The following is a 24,039-nucleotide window of genomic DNA, read 5'->3' as shown; positions in this document are numbered from 1 at the left end:
CCCTACCATAGCTCAATGGCCCTTTCAAGGGTATCCTTTCAAGTGATACTGTTATCTTTTCTTCTCTTCACAGTATTCACAATAGTACCACAGTTTTAGTCAATACATGTAATCTAATTCATACAGTGCATGCAATAGTAGCTTTCAATCTATTTCCTAATGTCAGTTTAGTGGTGTAAGCATTTGTGAGGGGAGACATGTAATTTAAGTAACTTTATTATTTCGTCTTTTATAATACATTCAGTTCAAGAACAGTCTACCAAGCTTAACTAAAAACAAGGCAAAAAATACAAGTGAGTTGTGTGGCATTGTTTTATGAACCCATCTGAGGGACTGGGACTAGTGGGGCAGATACAAAAGTCATGTATAGAACTGCCAACTTGTCTGGCAAAGGGAGGAGTCAATAGTTGAAATTCTATACATTGCATTTTTATCTGTAACATTCTAAAATGTTGCACCCTCTTGAATAAGCCCCAGTTGTATGGGTCACCTTTTGCTCTGCAGGTAGGAATATACATTTTCCCCTAACCACTGATACAGGGTCATTACACTATTAAAGTTCAAATCTGATTGGGGGTACAGAAGGGTTAACTGATCCTAGATCTGTGGTTAGGGGCAAATTCTGAGGCCGTTGGTCCATTGATTAGCAATAGTAAGGTCCTGAGGATTGTGGTTGAAAGTGGTTTACACCACAAACACACTCCTTCCCTTCCACATACCTTCACTCAGACACACTCCACTGATCCAGGTCAATATGTCATAGGAGCCCATTTTTGTTCACAAACACGGTTCACTTCGGTTAAACTTTCCCTGTAAGTGTACAACTGTAGGTGACTCCATACATGTATATGCATGGGCTATTGACTTAGAAATATAACAGATTGTCATATTTTTCTTTACATTATCTCAAAACATTTGAGGGACATGGCCTGAAAAGAAAGAAGTGCTGAATACCACCATCACTGAATGTTAGTTGCATTTCACAGCAGCATGATTGACATATGGATTAACAGCTCAGACTGCAGATTCATTTGAATTAGGATGTTGAGTCAGTCTAAGAGAATTTGATTATTTACAATCAAAAGCAGACGATCTCCTGGGGATGTTCACCGAAGGATTACCATTCAAAACAAATATGTTTTATAAGAAATCAATGAAAAAAACCCTGGTCTGTTCCTTCGGGTGACAATGCATTCAGAACATTTGCCTTATTGGCCTGAGACAGACCAGTTTCAGATCGAGCACAAAGAGAGCGCTTCTTTGATGTGACAGGGCGTGAATTAAGTTCAATCCTTCACTTTGAACAAGATACCACGTGCACGAGACAGTGTCTGTAATGCAGCTGCAGTATGCAAGCAGTCCAGTGTTATGATGCTCTAAATATCCCTATGGCAAACACTAAGTATCATACGCCAACATTATATATATTTTTTTACACATTTGATCATTTTATATTCTTTAATATAAAAAAAATAAGACTGATATCTGTTGAGTGTAGTAGACCTTCCTAAAAAAAAATAGACAAACACTCCCATGACCACTCATCCCCCTCTCCGCCAGGTGCAGTGCAATTTCAATAACAAAGAGAAAACAGCCTGCCTTCTTTTCTTATCATACAGACAAAGGCCAATCAGGCAGGGCAGTCGTTCCCTACTCCACATGCAAAAGGAAAGGGGAGGAGAGAAGGAGAAAGAGGGAGGGGGGGCAGTGGGGAAAGATGGGGTCTTTTTGACATCCCTGCAGCCCCCACTCCTCCCAGCCCATTTCCAGTCCAATTCTGGGAATAAATTAATAAGCGTTCACACAATAGCATAGGTCAGGTGGTGAGTGTGAGTGTGTACATGCGTGCGTACACGTGTTTGTGTGCGAGAGAGGTTAAGGAGAAAAGTGATGGTCAGAATGTGTGTGTTTAAGTATACGTGTTATACAAAGGGAACCCTTGCCTGTGTGTATCAGTATGTGTCTGTGGTGAATTAGTGAAGTGAGCGGAGATCCATTTTGCAGTTGCAGGGGAAGGACGGTGAGTGGGAGGTGGGGGACACTGAGGTGGGGTTACGAGATGTGTCGTGGCACGGCGGGCGTGGGCCGGTTAGAAGCGGATGAAGGTGGCATCGATCTGGCGTACGGTGGGCAGCGCCAGCATGATCTTCCTGCGGTATTGGGGGTCCTTCTGTAAGGGGTTCCTCTCCAGGTACACCGTCTCCAGGGCTTTGGAGCTCTTCAGCTCATCCAGATCTGACCAGTTCTCTATCTGATTATCATTCATCTGGGGGGGGGGGGGGGAGAGATTTAATATATGACATAACTTCCCAGTCTGCAGCCTTGGACATATGTATTTCTCGAACTGACAGTGATCTACTTTAAAAAAATGACTCATCCATGCTACATCCCTCCTTTCAATCTCTCCTTCCCTCTTACCCAGAATTCCTGTAGGTCTGTTAAATGGCTGATGTTTTCAATTTTCTTCACCCGGTTGGCTGCGATGTCCAGAGTTGTCAGCTTTTTCTGTATATGAACAAACAGCATAAATTGAGTCACCACTTTACATTTTTTCAAGTACTTGCTATTAAACTAGTGTGCAGACATGTTAAGTCATAATTTTACAATAACTACAGTTGAAGTCGGAAGTTAATGTATTTGGCTAAGGTGTATGTAAACTCCGTTTTTCACAATTACTGACATTTAATCCTAGTAAAAACTCCCTGTCTTACTTAGGTCAGTTAGGATCACCACTTTATTTTAAGAATGTGAAATGTCAGAATAATAGTAGAGAGAATGATTTATTTCAGCTTTTATTTCTTTCATCACATTCCCAGTGGGTCAGAAGTTGACATACACTCAATTAGTATTTGGTAGCATTGCCTTTAAATTGTTTAACTTGGGTCAAACGTTCAGGGTATCCTTCCACAAGCTTCCAACAATAAGTTGGGTGAATTTTGGCCCATTCCTCCTGACAGAGCTGGTGTAACCGAGTCAGGTTTGTAGGCCTCCATGCTCGCACACGCTTTTTCAGTTCTGCCCACAAATTTTCTATGGGATTGAGGTCAGGGCTTTGTGATGGCCACTCCAATACCTTGACTTTGTTGTCCTTAATTTTGCCACAACTTTGGAAGTATGCTTGGGGTCACTGTCCATTTGGAAGACCCATTTGCGACCAAGCTTTAACTTCCTGACTGATGTCTTGAGATGTTGCTTCAATATATCCACATAATTTTCCTGCCTCATGATGCCATTTATTTTTTTAAGTACACCAGTCCCTCCTGCAGCAAAGCACCCCCACAACATGATGCTGCCACCCCCGTGCTTCACGGTTGGGATGGTGTTTTTCGGCTTGTAAGCCTCCCCCTTTTTCCTCCAAACATAACAATGGTCATTATGGCCAAACAGTTCTATTTTTCTTTCATCAGACCAGAGGACATTTCTCCAAAACTACTATATTTGTTCCCATGTGCAGTTGCAAACCGTAATCTGGCTTTTTAAAATTGTGGTTTTGGAGCACTGGCTTTTCTTCCTTGCTGAGCGGCATTTCAAGTTATGACGATATTGGACTCGTTTTACTGTGGATATAGATACCTTTGTACCCGTTTCCTCCAGCATCTTCACAAGGTCCTTTGCTGTTGTTCTGAGATTGATTTGCACCAAAGTACGTTCATATCTAGGAGACAGAACGCATCTCCTTCCTGAGCGGTATGACGGCTGCGTGGTCCCATGGTGTTTATACTTGCGTACTATTGTTTGTACAGATGAACGTGGTACCTTCAGGCATTTGGAAATTGCTCCCAAGGATGAACCAGACTTGTGGAGGTCTACAATTCTTTTTCTGAGGTATTGGCTGATTTCTTTTGATTTTCACATGATGTCAAGTAAAGAGGCACTGAGTTTGAAGGTAGGTCTTGAAATACATCCACAGGTACACCTCTAATTGACTCAAATTATGTCAAATAATTGACTCAAATGATCAGAAGCTTCTAAAGCCATGACATCATTTTCTGGAATTTTCCAAGCTGTAAAAAGGTACAGTCGACTTAGTGTATATAAACTTCTGACCCACTGGAATTTTATACAGTGAATTATAAGTGAAATAATCTGTCTGTAGACAATTGTTGGAAAAATGACTTGTGTCATGCACAAAGTAGATGTCCTAACCGACTTGCCAAAACTAGTTTGTTAACAAAAAACGTGTGGAGTGGTTAAAACGAGTTTTAATGACTCCAACCTAAGTGTATGTAAACTTCCGACTTCAACATGTAAATTAATTTTTCTTTAACTAGGCAAGTCAGTAAGGAACAAATTCTTATTTACAATGACGCCTACAACGGCCAAACACAGACGACGCTGGGCCAATTGGGAGTCCCATAGGGCGGCGCACAATCACGGCTGTTTGCGATACAGCCTGGATTCAAACCAGGGTGTCTTTAATGAAGCCTCTAGCACTGAGATGCAGTGCCTTAGACACCCCCCCACCCCATGTAAATCGCACATGATTATTTTTAGATTAAAAAAACCAAGCATACATTGTATAATCTACCTGCAGGGAAGCCGCTAAACATTTACATCAAGTCATCTAGCAGACTCCCACCATTACTTCATTAGGGATCCATAAATATTGCATTCCTGCTCTAATTTTATTGGTCGCCATGGCAACGTGCATGGCCCTACAGTTGTGCAGGTTGCCATTGACTCACGTTGTTCTCCAGGCCCTCGATGACCTCGATGCCATTGTGACTCAGGTAGAGCTCCTTCAGGTTGACCAGACCCTGCAGACCCTCCATCTTGGTGATGCGGTTACTCTGGAGGAAAGACGACAACACAACATCCACTTGTCTTCAATATTGTACCGTCTTCATGAGTAGATGTACTTGCTACTGAGTAGGGTCACTAAACACAAGCATTTGCGTGTTAGGAATGCTGCAGTCTATGACTCGTTGTCCCACTGAACACAAAACTGAAGACTGAGGAAGTCGCAGACACTATTAAGCCACTGTGTTTTTGTGTACCTGGATGCTAAGGACTGTCAGATTGTGTAGACCCTCCAGATGCTGAAACTGCGTGATCTTGTTGGTGCCCAGAAACAGACTCGTCAAAGAGGACAGCGAGTCCAAATTCTCAATTACCTGGAAACACACAAAAAGCCACACACACGCGTTAGATCAATCAAGTCTTTGCGGCAACAATGACTCTTTCTGTTCCAAGTGGCTGCCAATTGAGAGACGTGTAGATTTGGAGTAAGCAGAGCATAAGTGTAAAAAAACATTAAGAACACCTTCCTAATATTGAGCTGCACACCACCTGGACCATTCTTGATACACACGACAAACTGTTGAGCGTGAAAAACCCAACAGCATTGCAGATCTTCACACAAACTGGTGCGCAGGGCACCTACTACCATACCCCATTCAAAAGGCACCCAACTCTTGTGGTCTTGCCCATTCAGGCTTAAAAATCCTTCTTTAACCCATCTCCTCCCCTTCGTCTACTCTGAGGTGGATTTAACAAGTGACACCCCTAGAGACTTTTTCCACATTGTAATTTAACAAAGTGCGATTAAATTATCTACAAAATACCCTGTCAAAGTGAAAGATTTATTTTAAAAAATAATTAAAAAGTGGAATGAAAAATACGAATATCTTGATTGGATAAGTATTCAACCCCGAGTCAATACAGAATCACCTTGGGCAGCGATTACAGCTGTGAGTCTTTCTGGGTAAGTCTTAAAGCTTTGCACACCTGGATTGTACAATATTTGCACATTATTATTTTACAATTCTTTAAGGTCTGTCACGTTGGTTGTTGAAGTCTTGCCATAGATTTAGGCCGGTTTAAGTCAACATTTTAATTAGGCCACTCAGGAACATTCAATGTTGGTTTGGGAAGCAACTCCAATTTATTAGGTACACCCATTTAGTACCGTGTCGGACCCTTTGCAGCCAGATCAGCCCGGAATACGTTGGGACACAGCGTTCAAATCGTTGCTCAATTGGTATCAAGGGACTTAACTTGTGCCAGGAAAACATTCCACACACCAATTCACCACAGCCACGAGCCTGTACCGTTGACAACAGGCAGGATGGGTCCATGGACTCATGCTGCTTACACCAAATCTTGACTCTCGCATCTGCATGTCGCAAAACAAACCGGGATTCGTCGGACCAGGAGATGTTTTTCCACTCAAATTGTCCAGTGTTGGTCATCGCGTGCCCACTGGAGCCCCTTCTTCCTGTTTTTAGCTGACAGGAGTTGAACCCGGTGTGGTCGTAACAGCCCATCCGTGACAAGGTTCAACAAGTTGTGCAAGCCGAGATGCCGTTCTACACACCACTGTTGAGCTGTGTTTGCCCACAGGACCGCCGCTGACTGGATGTTTGTGTTGCACTATTCTCGGCAAACCCTCGACATTGTCGTGCATGAAAAGCCCAGAAGTGCGGCCGTTTGAGATACTGGATCCTGCGGGCCTGGCACCGATGATCATACCACATTCAAAGTCGTTTAGGTCATTTGTTTTGCCAATTCTAACGTTCGATTGCAAGCCATGGCCACGTGACTATAGGAGCAATCAATTTTCGTGAACGAGGTGGTGTACCGAATAAAACCAGGCCACAGTGTAAATTTGGCCATGTGTTTTAGGCTATTGTCCTACTGAAAAGTTGAATTAATCGCCCAGTGTCTGTTGGAAAGCAGACCGAACCAAGGTTTTCCTCTAGGATTTTGCCTGTGCTTAGCTCTATTCTATTGCTTTTTATCATAAAACACTCTCCAGTCCTTGCCGATGACATGCATACCCATAACATGATTCAGCCACCACGATGGAAAATATAAAGACTGGTGCTAAGGGATTTGCCCCAAACATAACGCTTTGTATTCAGGACATGAAGTTATTTTCTTTGCCACATTTCTTGCAGTTTAGTGCCTTATTGTAAAAAGGATGCATGTTTTAGAATATTTTTCTTTTCTTTTTACTCATTTAGATTAGTATTGTGGAGTAACTACAATGTTGTTGAACCATCATCAATTTTGTCCTATCACAGCCATTAAACTCAGCCATTCTGTTTTAAAAGTCACCATTGGCCTCATGGTGAAATCCCTGAGCGGTTTCCTTCCGTTACGGCAACTGAGTTAGGAAGGATGCCATCCGAAGTGTAATTAATAACTTACATGCTCAAAAGGGATATTTAAATGTTAAGCTTTTACAAAAAAAGCAGACAAGTCACATAATAAGAAGCATGGACTCTATGTGCAATAAGTGTTTTACATGATTTTTGACTGACTACCTCATCTCTGTACCCCACACATACAGATAATTGTAAGGTCCCTCAGTCGAGCAGTAAATTTCAACCAAAGACCAGGGAGGTTTTCCAATGCCTCACAACATTGCACACATTGAACGTCCTGTTCAGCATGGTGAAGTTATTCATTACACTTTGGGTGGTGAATCAATACACCCAGTCACTACAAAGATACAGGTGTCCTTCCTAACTCAGTTGCAGGAGAGGAAGGAAACCGCTCAGGGATTTCACCATGAGGCCAATGGTGACTTTAAAACAGAATGGCTGAGTTTAATGGCTTTGATAAGAGAATAATGGAGGACAGATCAACAACATTGTACTTACTCCACAATACTAACCTAATTGACAGAGTAAAAAGAATGAAGCAGAATAAAACATTCCAAAACATGCATCCTGTTTGCAATAAGGCACTAAAGTAAAACTGCAAAAAATGTGGCAAAGAAATTAACTTTATGTCCTGAATACAAAGCGCTATGTTTGGGGCAAATCCACAACACATCACTGAGTACCACACTTCATATTCAATCCCACCGCTGTCAATTGTTTTGGGGTGGCAGGTAGCCTAGTGGTTAGAGCGTAGGGCCAGTAACCAAAAGTTTGCTGGATCGAATCCCCGAGCTGACAAGGTAAAAATCTGTCGTTCTGCCCCTGAACAAGTGTTCACTGTTCCCCGGTAGGCCGTCATTGTAAATAAGAATTTGTTCTTAATTGACTTGCCTAGTTAAATAAAATAAAAATATATATTTTAATATATATTTTGAAGCATGGTGGTGGCTGCATTATGTTATGGGTATGCTTGTCATTGGCAAGGACTAGGGAGTTTATGATAAAATAAACGGAATAGATCTAAGCACAGGCAAACTCCTAGAGTAAAATCTGGTTCAGTCTGCTTTCCATCAGACACTGGGAGATGAGTTCACCTTTCAGCAGGACAACCTAAAATACAAGGCTAAATATACACTGGAGTTGCTTACCAAGACCACATTGAATGTTCCTGAGTGGCCTAGTTACAGTTTTGCCATATGTATTCCTAACATGTATTGACTACTTATCTAAATCAAGATATATTAGTGTTCTATTTTTCATGATTTCTTTACAATTGTTACAATCGTGTAGATCATTGACCAAAACAAAATACAATTAAATACCACTTTGTAACAGAAAATGTGGAAGAAGTCAAGGGGTGTGAATGCGTTCTAAAGGCACTGTACATTTTAAAAGCTGATGGAGATTTGCAGAAAGAACGGACAGAGAGAAGCAGGTGAGTAATGGCTGGTAGGGGATGCGGCGGGAAGATCACAGCTGTCACATGATTATTGGATGAGGCACTCATTGTGATATGACATCACACTGTGTTTGATATTCTATTTGTAGAACACAGAGATGCCTTCTGTGCTTAGTCAACGATTTTGATATGACAAAGAGACCAACAGTATTTTTTCCCCCAAAACTGTGAATAATCGCCAAAAAGCAATGAGTTTTCATCTCTGCATACAAATTCTAAGCATAGGTAATTGGTCGCACATGCCCTGTAACCCCTGCCCCTTGGCCTCTGTCTCACCCGGATGCGGTTAGAGCCCAGCTCCAGCATCTCCAGGCCGGTGAGATGGTCCAAGTTGGCGATGTGACTGATCTTGTTGTGCAGCAGGAATAGCTTCTTCAGCCCCGTCAGACGCTCCAGACCCTCCACCTTCCTCAGCAGATTGAAGGACACATCCAGCTGGCTGGAGATCAGAGTCAAAATACATTCAGGTTTAATTCAACTTTACAGAGGAAACATTTTGTGCAAAATAGCACATGGAGTAACAAAGTTCATTCAGTTCTGTCAGTGTAACTGAGAAGAGGAATGCACTTAATGGTTAGTAAAAGCTGGTCATCGAGGCAACTGCAAGGTCAGCTGATAGGAAGGGAAACACTGGTGTGTATGCATGCATTTATGTACGGTACCAGTCAAAAATTTGGACAAACCTACATTGTAGAATAATAGTGAAGACACCAGAACTATGAAATAACACATACTGAATCATGTAGTAACCTAACAAGTGTTAAATCAGAATATATTTGAGATTCTTCAAAGTAGACACCCTTTGCCTTGATGACAGCTTTAAAACACTCTTGGCATTCTCTCTCAACCAGCTTCGTGAGGAATGCTTTTCCAACTGTCTTGAAGGAGTTCCCACATATGCTGAGCACTTGTTGGCTGATTTTCCTTCACTCTGCAGTCCAACTCATCCCAAACCATCTCAATTGGGTTGAGGTCAGGTGATTGTGGAGGCCAGATCATCTGATGCAGCATTCCATCACTCTCCTTTTTGGTCAAATAGTCCTTACACACCCTGGAGGTGTATTTTGGGTCATTGTTTCACTAAGCGCAAACTAAATGGGATGGCGTATCGCTGCAGAATGCTGTGGTAGCCATGCTGGTTAAGTGTGCTTTGAATTCTAAATAAATCCCAGACAGTGTCACCACAAAAGCACCACACACCATCACACCTCCTCCTCGATGTTTCACGGTGGGAACCACACGAGATAATTCGTTCACACGGGGGTTGGAACCAAAAATCTCAAATTTGGACTCAGACCAAAGGACAGATTTCCACTGGTCTAACGTCCATTGCTCATGTTTCTTGGCCCAAGCAAGTCTCTTCTTCTTGGTGTCCTTTAGTAGTGGTTTCTTTGCAGCAATTGGACTATGAAGGACAGATTCACGCAGTCCCCTCTGACCAGTTGATGTTGAGATGTCTGTTACTTGAACTCTGAAGCATTTATTTGGGCTGCAATTTCTGAGGAACTTATCTGCAGCAGAGGTAACTCTGGGTCTTCCTTTCCTGTGGCGGTCCTTCATCATAGCGCTTGATGGTTTTTGCGACTGCAACTGAAGAAACTTTCAAAGTTCTTGAAATCTTCAGGATTGAATGACCTTCATGTCTTAAAGTAATGATGGACTGTCGTTTCTCTTTGCTTATTTGAGCTGTTCTTGGCATAATATAGACTTGGTATTTTACCAAATAGAGCTATCTTCTGTATACCACCCCTATCATGTCACAACACAACCGATTGGCTCAAACGCATTAAGGAAAGAAATTCCACAAATTAACTTTTAATAAGGCACACCTGTTAATTGAAATACATTCCAGGTGACTACCTCATTAAGCTGATTGAGAGAATGCCAAGAGGGTGCAAAGCTGTCAAGGCAAAGGGTGGCCATTTTGATTTCTTCAGTATTATTCTGCAATGTAGAAAATAGTAAAAATAAAGAAAAACCCTGGAATGAGTAGGTGTGTCTACACTTTTGACTGGTACTGTATGGGTCAGACTCACTCCAGTTCTGTGAGGGTCTGCAGGTTCTCAAGTTTGCGGATTTGGTTGTCGTAGAGATCCAGCTCCTTCAGAGTCACTAACGTCTCCAGGTTCTCAATGTTTTTGATCAGGTTCTGCCTTAGAGAGAGCGTCTGGAGACACACAAACATTTAGCATTAGTTAATCTAGTCATTCTGTTTGTGCAGACAGTCTCCTTTACTCCAGAGTGATTGTCATCTATGTTTTCTATAAATAGCATTATGATGTTTTTAAAAATAATACTGTATGGGTGAAGGCCTGACAGTAGTCAACCTACTGACCTTAGCCTTCCTCAACACCTCCAATCCCTCAATCTTCCCAATCCTACAGTGGACAAGATCAACATCCTGTGAAGAGAGGTAGGTGTGTTAGGTAGAGAACTAAATTCGAACAACATTTATAATTGTTATGGCAACACTAATTCCCATCCCTCCATCACCTCTTCCTCTGGGTCCAAGGTTATGGTATCCATATCAACGGGAGACTCCTCTTTAACTGTGTACAAAGAGAAAGACATTTCAAGAAGTGATTTGTAACACAGCATCTAGGCCTAACTAGGAGTAGCATTTACTAGCTACAACAGTACAAAATGTTCTCAAATCAAATTGTATTCGTCACATGCGTCTAATACAACAGTGAAATGCTTACTTACAAGCCCCCAACCAACATTGTAGTTTAAAAAAATATACACATAAGATTAAGATGAAAGTAACAACTAATTAAAGTGCAGCAGTAAAACAATAGCAAAACTATATACAGGGCGGTACCAGTACAGAGTCAATGTGCGGGGGCACCGGTTAGTTGAGGTAGTATGTACATGTAGGTAGAGTTATTGAAGTGACTATGTATAGATGACAACAGAGTAGAAGCGGTGTAAAGAGGGGGTGGGGGAGCAATGCAAAAAGTCGGAGTAGCAATTTGATTAGGTGTTCAGCAGACTTATGGCTTGGGAGTAGAAGCTGTTTAGAAGCCTCTTGGACCTAGACTTTGAGCTCCGGTACCGCTGCCATGCGGTAGCAGAGAGAACAGTCTATGACGACTAGGGTGGCTGGAGTCGGTGACAATTTTTAGGGCCTTCCTCTGACACCGCTTGGTATAGAGGTCCTGGATGGCAAGAAGCTTGGCCCCAGTGACGTACTGGGCCGTACGCACTACCCTCTGTAGTGCCTTGCGGTCGGAGGCCGAGCAGTTGCCAAACCAGGCAGTGATGCAACCAGTCAGGATGCTCTCGAAGGTGCAGCTGTAGAACATTTTGAGGATTCGAGGACCCATGACAAATCTTTTCAGTCTCCTGAAGAGGGAAGAGGTGTTGTCGTGCCCTCTTCACAACTGTCTTTGTGTGCTTGGACCATGTTAGTTTGTTGGTGATGTGGACACCAAGGAACTTGAAGCTCTCAACCTGCCCCAATACAGCCCCGCCGATGAGAATGGGGGCGTGCTCGGTCCTCTTTTTTCCTGTAGTCCACAATCATCTCCTTTGTCTTGATCATATTGAGGGAGAGGTTGTTGTCCTAGCACCACATGGCCAGGTCTCTGACCTCCTCCCTATAGGGTGTCTCGTCGTTGTCGGTGATCGGGCCTCTCACTGTTGTCATCTGCAAATTGAATGGTATTGGAGTCGTGCAGTCATGAGTGAACAGGGAGTACAGGAGGGGACAAAACACACACACCTGAGGGGCCCCTGTGTTGAGGATCAGCGTGGCAGGATGTTACCTACCATTACCACCTGTGGGCCGCCTGTGAGGAAGTCCAGGATCCAGTTGCAGAGGGAAGTGTTTAGTCCCAGGGTCCTTAGCTTATTGATGAGCTTTGAGGGCACTATAGTGTTGAACACTGAGCTGTAGTCAATGAATAGCATTCTCACATAGGTGTTCCTTTTGTCCAGGTGGGAAAGGGCAGTGTGGAGTGCAATAGAGATTGCATCATCTGTGGATCTGTTGGGGTGGTATGCAAATTGGAGTGGGTCTAGGGTTTCTGGGATAATGGTGTTGATGTGAGCCATGACCTTCCTTTCAAAGCACTTCATGGCTACAGACGTGAGTGCTACGGGTCAGTAGTCATTTAGGCAGGTTAACTTAGTGTTCTTGGGCACAGGCACTATGGTGGTCTGCTTGAAACATGTTGGTATTACAGACTCAGACAGGGAGAAGTTGAACATGTCAGTGAAGACACTTGCCAGTTGGTCAGCGCATGCTCGGAGTACACGTCCTGGTAATCCGTCTGGCCCTGCGGCCTGTTTAAAGGTCTTACTCACATCGGCTGCGGAGAGTGTGATTATACAGTCGTCCGGAACAGATGGTGCTCTTATGCATGTTTCAGTGTTATTTGCCTCGAAGCGAGCATAGAAGTTAATCTTGGGCAGGTCGTGGTTGTTCTCAACTGGCCTACCTGGTTAAATAAAATATAAAAATAATTTTGCTTGTCTGGTATGCTCGTGTCACTGGGCAGCTCTCGGCTGTGCTTCCCTTTGTAGTCTGTAATGGTTTGCAAGCCCTGCCACATCTGACGAGCGTCAGAGCCAGTGTAGTACGATGCGATCTTAGTCCTGTATTGACCCTTTGCCCGCTTGATGGTTTGTCTGAGGGCATAGTGGGATTTCCTATTAACTTCAGGGTAATTTTTTATTTCACCTTTATTTAACCAGGTAGGCCAGTTGAGAACAAGTTCTCATTTACAACTGTGACCTGGCTAAGATAAAGCAAAGCGACACAAACAACAGAGTTACACATGGAATAAACAAACGTACAGTCAATAACACAATGGGTTAGAGTCCCGCTCCTTGAAAGCGGCAGCTCTAGCCTTTAGCTCAGTGCTGATGCTGCCTGTAATCCATGGCTTCTGGTTGGGCTATGTACGTACGGCCACTGTGGGGACGATGTCGTCGATGCACTTATTGATGAAGCCAATGACTGATGCCATCGGAGGAATCCCAGAACATATTCCACTCTGTGCTAGCAAAACAGTCCTGTAGCTTAAAATCTGCTTCATCTGACCAATTTTTTATTGATCTAGTCACTGGTGCTTCCTGCTTTCAGTCAGATTCACAACTAAATATTTTTTTTTAGTTTGTGCCAACTGAGCGTGACTTGACACTATACCTGAGTATAACCTTACCCTGTATACTTGCATAACATAATAATAATATTTAATTTGCAGAGCGCATTTCCCACATTCAATTCACATAAGGTAGCAAACAAAAACAGCATTGATTCATAAACAAGTAGAAAATAAAGTCACAATACATCAATACATTACCTACTAATGCAAAAGAGACTTCATGCAAATTAAGTGATCAACCATTAATAGCTAGCTTGCATAGGTAGGTTCTCAGTTAAGTTTTAAATTAGGAAATTGAAGCTGCCTCCTTGACATGTACAGGTAGGCCCCACCTGTGGCAGGAGGCTGGTTCAGGTCTACCTCCCCGTTGATGCTCTTCCTCCTGGTATCATCATCTCCTGACTCCTCTGACTCTCCCTTCCGATCCACTGCACACAGAACAGATGGGAAGGAACAGCCTGAGTCAGTTCAATGTAGTTTGAACATTATCACAGTTGTAGCTATGGATGAGTCATGAAAACTAAAGCGCCCATGTAGCAGGCTCACATGATCTGCCCTGCTTTTCTATGGATGGCTGTCTGCAAACTACTGCTAGCTGATCAGTAGCATGTTCATAAGTAGAAACGTGTTCATACTTAGCTAAACCTTGTTTTGAAGTTAGCTATATACAGTAGCTAGTAAGGTTATTTTCGTATGTGTCTGTCTGACAGTTTGATTTTAATTTTGGAAGAATCCGACAATATTGAAAGCAACATTTCCACGCTAGCTGACTGGCCAGCAAGGGCCGACCAACCAGCTAGTAGAGTAGCTTGATAGACCAATCACCATGAGATGTTCCCACTTCAACTACACTCAGTTGCTAGGCTAACTTGCTTTAAGTGGATGAGTCGGTCAATATTTGTTAAATAGCTAATGTTAGCTAACTACAAAAAAACATAGGATGACATTTACCTAGGTACAGAAAAAACATGTTAGCTAGTACTAGTAGCTAGATAAATGCTAGCGAACGTAAACAACTTATTATTTAATGACATAGCCACCAGTGGCAGTAGCTAGCTAACAAACAAACTAGCTAACAACATTAGCTAGATAGCATGTCCACGGAGGGAAGGGCAAAGTAGCACAAAATAACATCCCCAGCAGCATGCAGTTGTGGGGGGGTTCAATAATAAATAGGTAAATATATATTTAACCACCCTCATGAAAAACTATTTGTGATGCAATATTTTAAATTATCACGCACCTTCCATCTCTTGAGGCTCTCCAACAGACAGGGTAGCCATATTTGTTTCCCGATAACTCTGCCTTTTTTCATTGACAATCTCCTCAGCCAATCAGGAGGCTGCATGTTTGGTGCGGGCTCTGCCTTCAAAAGGGGTGCGTCACTGACCACAATAGATCATTTATCCCTTTGTTAGCGATATTCAAGATCACATTTGAATCACGAAAATATAAAGAAAGACAAAACATGAATGTTTAACATGGAAAATATAAGAACTGCGACACTATCATAAAGAGCAGTTTAGTTGCACTTTTTGACCACAGGATGGTGCCAATCACACATATTCCTGCACAGCAGCACGCCACAATCACACCTGCACAAGAGGACATAAATAGCCCTTCAACAAGGGCAGATAAATAAAATAAGAATAGAGTGTTCAAGGGACGGTCATCCATAACCAGAAACATACTATAGGTGGATGGTGTATATTTTCAAAACAATGAGTTGATGTACTTAATCTACTTCCCTAGTAGGTGTCATAACTTTCCTTTCATTAATCTGATGAATGTTATTTACCTAATCAACTAACTATGTTTAATTGTTACCGATTAAATTAATCATGTAACAATTAACTCATTAGGAATTTGGGGCACCACGAGAGCAATTGTTTAAAGAGTTACCCGAATTAAATCACGTCCATCAAAGAGTCAAAACAGTTCATCCTAACCTCGTATCATATCATCATTCTGAACAGTCGTAATCTCTTGCATCTGCGAAAAACCCAGCCTTATGTATGATTCAGTACTACACATATTGGTTTAGTTATTTATTTACTAGCTAACTAAATGATAACACAGGATAAACATACACACATAATACATTAGAAACAGGTCCCTAGCGGACTGACACAATATGGTGGCTTTTTATAAAAGACATGGATAGGGCGAGAGAGAGAGAGGGACAGAGACATAATACTTTGGTACATTTATAAACTACTCTCACAGTAATCATATACTTTGCACATGAACCGCCGCCCGTTTGGAGTAAGCAAAGCCTTCTTGGAAAGGGTTTGGTTGGGCCTTTCCACGGCACGCTTGTAATGCTCTGATTGTCCAAAAGCCCCCGCCCCCCCCCCCCCCCCCCCCAGTCTCTTCTACTGGTGCTCTCCTCTGCCGTCGCCTGGAATCCAGCGACCTGTCGTGTAGTCCTGAACAGAACAGAGCGCACTCTGCTTCCATTTGCTCTGGAAGATGATTCTTTGAAGATAGGCTAGCCAGCCGTGTCGATGGTTGCCATTGGGTGATGAGAGTAGTAGAATACGGTGATTCGAGAAGAGTTGTAGAACAGGATGGTTTGAAGAGTAGTAGAATGGTCCCACTTCAATTCGCTTTTCTAGAAACTTTACTTAGGACAGCTAATCAGCCGTACCAGTGATTGTCCGTGAAGTGACATTATTGTCTCTACCGCGTGTTGAGATTTCAGCGTTCAAACCACTTTGGACGTGACCTGTAGCTACACCCCTCTCTGGTCTGAATGTTAATTTCTTTACCAATCCTTTTATGCACTCTGGTCGAAAGGGACTGTTCCGTCAGGCTGACACACTCTGATCTCACTCGGGGCGTGGCTACTTACTGTGCAAAGTTTATAGAAAACAAATGATCTCTTATGGCTACAAAAATCATATCCCTATCTTAATTAGGGTAGGGGTTAGTGGTTAAGGTTAGGGTTAACAGTTAAGTTTGAAGTTAGTGTTAGTGTTAGGAGTTAGGAGTTAGGGTTAGGCATTAAGGTTAGGGTTAGGGGAAGTGTTAGTTAACATGCTAAGTAGCTGTTAGCCAGCCTGCCAGCTTAGTGGAGTCTGCCACTAGCACAGTCAGTGTAGTCAGCTCAGCTATCCCCATTGAGACTGTGTCTGTGCCTCGACCTAGGTTGGGCAAAACTAAACATGGCGGTGTTCGCCTTAGCAATCTCACTAGAATAAAGACCTCCTCCAGGGCTACTTAATGTTAGATCCCTCACTTCAAAGGCAGTTATAGGCAATGAACTTATCACTGATCATAATCTTGATGTGATTGGCCTGACTGAAACATGGCTTAAGCCTGATGAATTTACTGTGTTAAATGAGGCCTCACCCCCTGGTTACACTAGTGACCATATCCCCCGTGCATCCCGCAAAGGCGGAGGTGTCGCTAACATTTACGATAGCAGATTTAAATTTACCAAAAATAAAATGATGTTTTCGTCTTTTGAGCTTCTGGTCATGAAATCTATGCAGCCTACTCAATCACTTTTTATAGCTACTGTTTACAGGCCTCCTGGGCCATATACAGCGTTCCTCACTGAGTTCCCTGAATTCCTATCGGACCTTGTAGTCATAGCAGATAATATTCAAATTTTTGGTGATTTTAATATTCACATGGAAAAGTCGACAGACCCACTCCAAAAGGCTTTCGGAGCCATCATCGACTCAGTGGTTTTTGGCCAACATTTTTCTGGACCTACTCACTGTCACAGTCATACTCTGGACCTAGTTTTGTCCCATGGAATAAATGTTGTGGATCTTAATGCTTTTCCTAATAATCCTGGACTATCGGACCACCATTTATTACGTTTGCAATCGCAACAAATAATCTGCTCAGACCCCAACCAAGGAGCATCAAAAGTCGTGCTATAAATTCTCAGACAACCCAAAGATTCCTTGATGCCCTTCCAGACTCCCTCTGCCTACCCAAGGACGTCAGAGGACAAAAATCAGTTAACCACCTAACTGAGGAATTCAATTTAACCTTGCGCAATACCCTAGATGCAGTTGCACTCCTAAAACTAAAAACATTTGTCATAAGAAACTAGCTCCCTGGTATACAGAAAATACCTGAGCTCTGAAGCAAGCTTCCAGAAAATTGGAACGGAAATGGCGCCACACCAAACTGGAAGTCTTCCGACTAGCTTGGAAAGACAGTACCGTGCAGTATCGAAGAGCCCTCACTGCTGCTCGATCATCCTATTTTTCCAACTTAATTGAGGAAAATAAGAACAATCCGAAATGTCTTTTTGGTACTGTCGCAAAGCTAACTAAAAAGCAGCATTCCCCAAGAGAGGATGGCTTTCACTTCAGCAGTAATAAATTCATGAATTTCTTTGAGGAAAAGATCATGATCATTAGAAAGCAAATTACGGACTCCTCTTTAAATCTGCGTATTCCTCCAAAGCTCAGTTGTCCTGAGTCTGCACAACTCTGCCAGGACCTAGAATCAAAAGAGACACTTAAGTGTTTTAGTACTATATCTCTTGACACAATGATGAAAATAATCATGGCCTCTAAACCTTCAAGCTGCATACTGGACCCTATACCAACTAAACTACTGAAAGAGCTGCTTCCTGTGCTTGGCCCTCCTATGTTGAACATAATAAACGTCTCTCTATACACCAGATGTGTACCAAACTCACTAAAAGTGGCAGTAATAAAGTCTCTCTTGAAAAAGCCAAACCTTGACCCAGAAAATATAAAAAAACTATCGGCCTATATCGAATCTTCCATTCCTCTCAATTTTTTTGGAAAAAGCTGTTGCACAGCAACTCACTGCCTTCCTGAAGACAAACAATGTATACGAAATGCTTCAGTCTGGTTTTAGACCCCATCATAGCACTGAGACTGCACTTGTGAAGGTGGTAAATTACCTTTTAATGGCGTCAGACCGAGGCTCTGCATCTGTCCTCGTGCTCCTAGACCTTAGTGCTGCTTTTGATACCATCAATCACCACATTCTTTCGGAGAGATTGGAAACTCAAATTGGTCTACACGGACAAGTTCTGGCCTGGTTTAGATCTTATCTGTCGGAAAGATATCAGTTTGTCTCTGTGAATGGTTTGTCCTCAACTGTAAATTTCGGTGTTCCTCAAGGTTCCGTTTTAGGACCACTATTGTTTTCACTATATATTTTACCTCTTGGGGATGTCATTCGAAAACATAATGTTAACTTTCACTTCTATGCGGATGACACACAGCTGTACATTTCAATGAAACATTGTGAAGCCCCAAAATTGCCCTCGCTAGAAGCCTGTGTTTCAGACATAAGGAAGTGGATGGCTGCAAACTTTCTACTTTAAAACTCGGACAAAACAGAGATGCTTGTTCTAGGTCCCAAGAAACAAAGAGATCTTCTGTTGAATCTGACAATTAATCTTGATGGTTGTACAGTCGTCTCAAATAAAACTGTGAAGGACCTCGGCGTCACTCTGGACCCTGATCTCTCTTTTGACGAACATATCAAGACTGTTTCAAGGACAGCTTTTTTCCATCTACGTAACATTGCAAAAATCAGAAACCTTCTGTCCAAAAATGATTCAGAAAAATTAATCCATGCTTTTGTTTCGTCTAGGTTAGACTACTGCAATGCTCTACTTTCCGGCTACCCGGATAAAGCACTAAATAAACTTCAGTTAGTGCTAAATACGGCTGCTAGAATCCTGACTAGGACCCAAAATTTTTATCATATTACTCCAGTGCTAGCCTCCCTATACTGGCTTCCTGTTAAGGCAAGGGCTGATTTCAAGGTTTTACTGCTAACCTACAAAGCATAACATGGGCTTGCTCCTACCTATCTTTCCGATTTGGTCCTGCCGTACATACCTACACGTACGCTACGGTCACAAGACGCAGGCCTCCTAATTGTCCCTAGAATTTCTGAGCAAACAGCTGGAGGCAGGGCTTTCTCCTATAGAGCTCCATTTTTATGGAATGGTCTGCCTACCCATGTGAGAGACGCAGACTCTGTCTCAACCTTTAAGTCTTTACTTAAGACTCATCTCTTCAGTAGGTCATATGATTGAGTGTAGTCTGGCCCAGGAGTGTGAAGGTGAACGGAAAGGCTCTGGAGCATCGAACTGCCCTTGCTGTCTCTGCCTGGCCGGTTCCCCTCTCTCGACTGGGATTCTCTGCCTCTAACTCTATTACAGGGGCTGAGTCACTGGCTTACTGGTGTTCTTCCATGTCGTCCCTAGGAGGGGTGCATCACTTGAGTGGGTTGAGTCGCTGACGTGATCTTCCTGTTTGGGTTGGCGCCCCCCCTTGGGTTGTGCCGTGGCAGAGATCTTTGTGGGCTATACTCGGCCTTGTCTCAGGATGGTAAGTTGGTGGTTGAAGATATCCCTCTAGTGGTGTGGGGACTCCCTCTGCCTACCCAAGGGGGTGGGGTTATATCCTGCCTGTTTGGCCCTGTCCGGGGGTATCATCGGATGGGGCCACAGTGTCTCTTGACCCCTCCTGTCTCAGCCTCCAGTATTTATGCTGCAGTAGTTTATGTGTCGAGGGGCTAGGGTCAGTCTGTTATATCTGGAGTACTTCTCCTGTCTTATCCGGTGTCCTGTGTGAATTTAATTATGCTCTCTCTAATTCTCTTTCTCTCTTTCTTTCTCTCTTTCTTTCTCTCTCTCGGAGGACCTGAGCCCTAGGACCATGCCTCAGTACTACCTGGCATGATGACTTCTTGCTGTCCCCAGTCCACCTGACCGTGTTGCTGCTCCAGTTTCAACTGTTCTGCCTGCGGCTATGGAACCCTGACCTGTTCACCGGACATGCTACCTGTCCCAGACCTGCTGTTTTCAACTCTCTAGAGACAGCAGGAGCGGTAGAGATACTCTCAATGATCAGCTAAGAAAAGCCAACTGACATTTACTCCTAAGGTTCTGACTTGTTGCACCCTCGACAACTACTGTGATTATTATTATTTGACCATGCTGGTCATTTATGAACATTTGAACATCTTGGCCATGTTCTATTATAATCTCCACTCGGCACAGCCAGAAGAGGACTGGCCACCCCTCATAGCCTGGTTCCTCTCTAGGTTTCGGCCTTTCTAGGGAGTTTTTCCTAGCCACCGTGCTTCTACACCTGCATTGCTTGCTGTTTGGGGTTTTAGGCTGGGTTTCTGTACAGCACTTTGAGATATCAGCTGATGTAAGAAGGGCTATAGAAATAAAATTGATTTGATGAGAATGAGAATGAGACACACTCAAGACACACATTGTGAATGCCAATTGGAAAGAAACAACTGTTCTGTTTTGCTCATTTCTAGCGAGTCTTATGACAAATGTTGCTGGTGAATGGCCTGTCCCTTGCATAAGCACTCCAGGCTTGGCCTACGTGGCTGTGCCTCTGTCATGGGGAAGGTATGCCCTGCTATCTGCTTTTCTTCCTGGGGAAGGAAGAGCAGGGGTCATCGGGGTCACAGCTACATATGAAATGAGAGGGAGTCAATGAGAGATTCCTGGAAAAAGACAGGATACTGCCCTTTTCATATGGAAACGATAGTGACTTAGCAACACTGATAAGCTAACTACGTGTGGGCGGTGAAATGGATGTGTTTGTTTACAAAATGAATAAAATTGCATGTGGGTGTGTTTGTACATACACACACAGTGCATTCTGAAAGTGTTCAGACTGCTTGACTTTTTCTACATTTTGTTACGTTACAGCCTTATTCTAAAATTAATCAAATCGTTTTTTCATGTATCAATCTTCACCCCATGATGACAAAGCAAAAACAGGTTTTTAATATTTTTGCAAATGTATTAAAAATAAATATCACATTTACATACACTGCCGTTCAAAAGGTTTAGAACACCTACTCATTCAGTTTTTCTTTATTTTACTATTTTCTACATTGTAGAATAATAGTGAAGTCAACAAAACTGTGAAATAGCACATATGGAATCATGCAGTAACCAAAAAAGTGTTAAACAAATCAAACTATATTTTATATTTGAGATTCTTCAAATTGCCACCCTTTGCCTTGACAGCTTTGCACACTCTTGGCATTCTCTCAACCAGCTTCATGAGCTAGTCACCTGGAATGCATTTCAATTAACAGGTTTGCCTTCTTAAAAGTTAATTTGTGGAATTTCTTTCCTTCTTAATGCGTTTGAGCCAATCAGTTGTGTTGTGACAAGGTAGGGGGGTATACAGAAGAGAGCCCTATTTGGTAAAAGACCAAGTCCATATTACGGCAAGAACAGCTCAAATAAGCAAAGATAAACAACAGTCCATCATTACTTTAAGACATGAAGGTCAGTCAATACGGAACATTTCAAGAACTTTGAAAGTTTCTTCAAGTGCAGTCGCAAAAACCATAAAGCGCTATGATGAAACTGGCTCTCATGAAGACCGCCACAGGAATGGAAGACCCAGAGTTACCTATGCTTCAATGAGTGCTTCAAATGCTTCAATGAGTTCAAGTAACAGACACATCTCAACATCAACTGTTTAGAGGAGACTGTGTGAATCAGGCCTTCATGGTCGAATTGCTGCAAAGAAACCACTACTAAAGACACGAATAAGAAGAAGAGACTTGCTTGGGCCAAGACACACGAGCAATGGAGATTAGACCGGTGGAAATGTGTCCTTTGGTCTGGAGTGTCACACCCTAATCTGTTTCACCTGTCTTTGTGCTTGTCTCCACCACTCACCAGGTGTCTCCCATCTCCCCTCATTATCCCATGTGTATTTACAGTTGAAGTCGGAAGTTCACATACACCTTAGCCAAATACATTTAAACTCAGTTTTTCACAATTCCTGACATTTAATCCTAGTAAAAATTCCCTGTCTAAGGTCAGTTAGGATCACCACTTTATTTTAAGAATGTGAAATGTCAGAATAATAGTAGAGAGAATGATTTATTTCAGCTTTTATTTCTTTCATCACATTCCCAGTGGGTCAGAGGTTTACATGCACTCAATTAGTATTTGGTAGCATTGCCTTTAAATTGTTTAACTTGGGTCAAACGTTTCAGGTAGCCTTCCACAAGTTTCCCACAATAAGTCGGGTGAATTTTGGCCCATTCTTCCTGACAGAGCTGGTGTAACTGAGTCAGGATTGTAGCCCTCCTTGCTCGCACACGCTTTTTCAGTTCTGCCCACAAATTTTCTATGGGATTGAGGTCAGGGCTTTGTGATGGCCACTCCAATACCTTGACTTTGTTGTCCTTAATTTTGCCACAACTTTGGAAGTATGCTTGGGGTCAATGTCCATTTGGAAGACTCATTTGCGACCAAGCTTTAACTTCCTGACTGATGTCTTGAGATGTTGCTTCAATATATCCACATCAATTTCCTGCCTCATGATGCCATCTATTTTGTGAAGTGCACCAGTCCCTCCTGCACCAAAGCACCCCCACAACATGCTGCCACCCCCATGCTTCACGGTTGGGATGGTGTTCTTCGGCTTACAAGCGTCCCGCTTTTTCCTCCAAACATAACGATGGTCATTATGGCCAAACAGTTCTATTTTTCTTTCATCAGACATTTCTCCAAAAAGTATGGTCTTTGTCCCCATGTGCAGTTGCAAACCGTAGTCTGGCTTTTTCAGGTTAACCTTTTCAGGTTACGTCGATATTGTAAGGGGTGCGAACTGGCGGCAGAGAAGCCAGACGCAGGAGAGAAATAACTGTGTTTCCAACGGCGCAGTTTATTAATAAAACCCACCAGAAAACAGAATAATAAAATAAATGGGTACATAACCCAACGCACACCAGGACAGACGTGCACTTACAATAAACAATCACCGACAAGGACATGAGGGAGAACAGAGGGTTAAATACACAACATGTAATTGATGGGATTGGAACCAGGTGTGATGGAAGACAAAACCAAAAGAAAATGAAGAGGATCAGCGATGGCTAGAAGGTCGGTGACTTCGACCGCCGAGCACCGCCCGAACAAGGAGAGGGACCAACTTCGGCGGAAGTCGTGACAGATATAGGACTTGTTTTACTGTGGATATAGATACCTTTGTACCGGTTTCCTCCAGCATCTTCACAAGGTCCTTTTCTGTTGTTCTGGGGTTGATTTGCACTTTTCGCACCAAAGTATGTTCATCTCTAGGAGACAGAAAGAATCTCCTTCCTGAGCAGTATGACGGTTGCGAGGTCCCATGATGTTTATACTTGCAAACTATTGTTTGTTCAGATGAACATGGTACCTTCAGACATTTGGAAATTTCTCCCATGGATGAACCAGACTTGTGGAAGTCTACAATGTTTTTTCTGAGGTGTTGGCTGATTTCTTTTGATTTTCCCATGATGTCAAGCAAAGAGGCACTGGGTTTGAAAATAGGCTTTGAAATACGTCCACAGGTACACCTCC

General features: G+C 42.8%; 1 protein-coding gene across 1 annotated transcript; it reads right to left on the bottom strand.

Annotated features, from left to right (window-relative positions):
* Positions 1 to 198: 198 nt before the first annotated feature.
* ppp1r7 (protein phosphatase 1, regulatory (inhibitor) subunit 7) lies at positions 199 to 14,979 on the bottom strand. Its single transcript, XM_039003870.1, has 10 exons — positions 14,923 to 14,979; positions 14,012 to 14,107; positions 11,062 to 11,117; positions 10,904 to 10,969; positions 10,605 to 10,735; positions 8,845 to 9,007; positions 4,998 to 5,114; positions 4,686 to 4,790; positions 2,419 to 2,505; positions 199 to 2,266 (listed from the first exon to the last, which is right to left on the bottom strand). The coding sequence occupies exons 1-10, from the start codon at positions 14,960 to 14,962 to the stop codon at positions 2,090 to 2,092; spliced, it is 1,038 nt and encodes a 345-aa protein (XP_038859798.1). The 5' UTR covers positions 14,963 to 14,979; the 3' UTR covers positions 199 to 2,089.
* Between the last annotated feature and the right edge of the window lie 9,060 nt (positions 14,980 to 24,039).

Source organism: Salvelinus namaycush, chromosome 11, assembly GCF_016432855.1.
Source record: "Salvelinus namaycush isolate Seneca chromosome 11, SaNama_1.0, whole genome shotgun sequence".
NCBI lineage: Eukaryota > Metazoa > Chordata > Actinopteri > Salmoniformes > Salmonidae > Salvelinus > Salvelinus namaycush.
The sequence above is the reverse complement of the archived record's forward strand: the minus strand, read 5'-3'. Positions and strand labels throughout refer to the sequence as shown.

What these genes read in the sequence shown, in the direction of transcription:
- ppp1r7 (XM_039003870.1), bottom strand. Translation starts at nt 14,962, where the DNA reads ATGGCTACCCTGTCTGTTGGAGAGCCTCAAGAGATGGAAG. An exon ending in GAACCAGCCTCCTGCCACAG is followed by an intron (nt 11,118 to 14,011) that starts GTGGGGCCTACC and finishes CTTTGTACACAG; the next exon opens with TTAAAGAGGAGTCTCCCGTT. An exon ending in TGGGCTCTAACCGCATCCGG is followed by an intron (nt 5,115 to 8,844) that starts GTGAGACAGAGG and finishes GTGTGTTTCCAG; the next exon opens with GTAATTGAGAATTTGGACTC.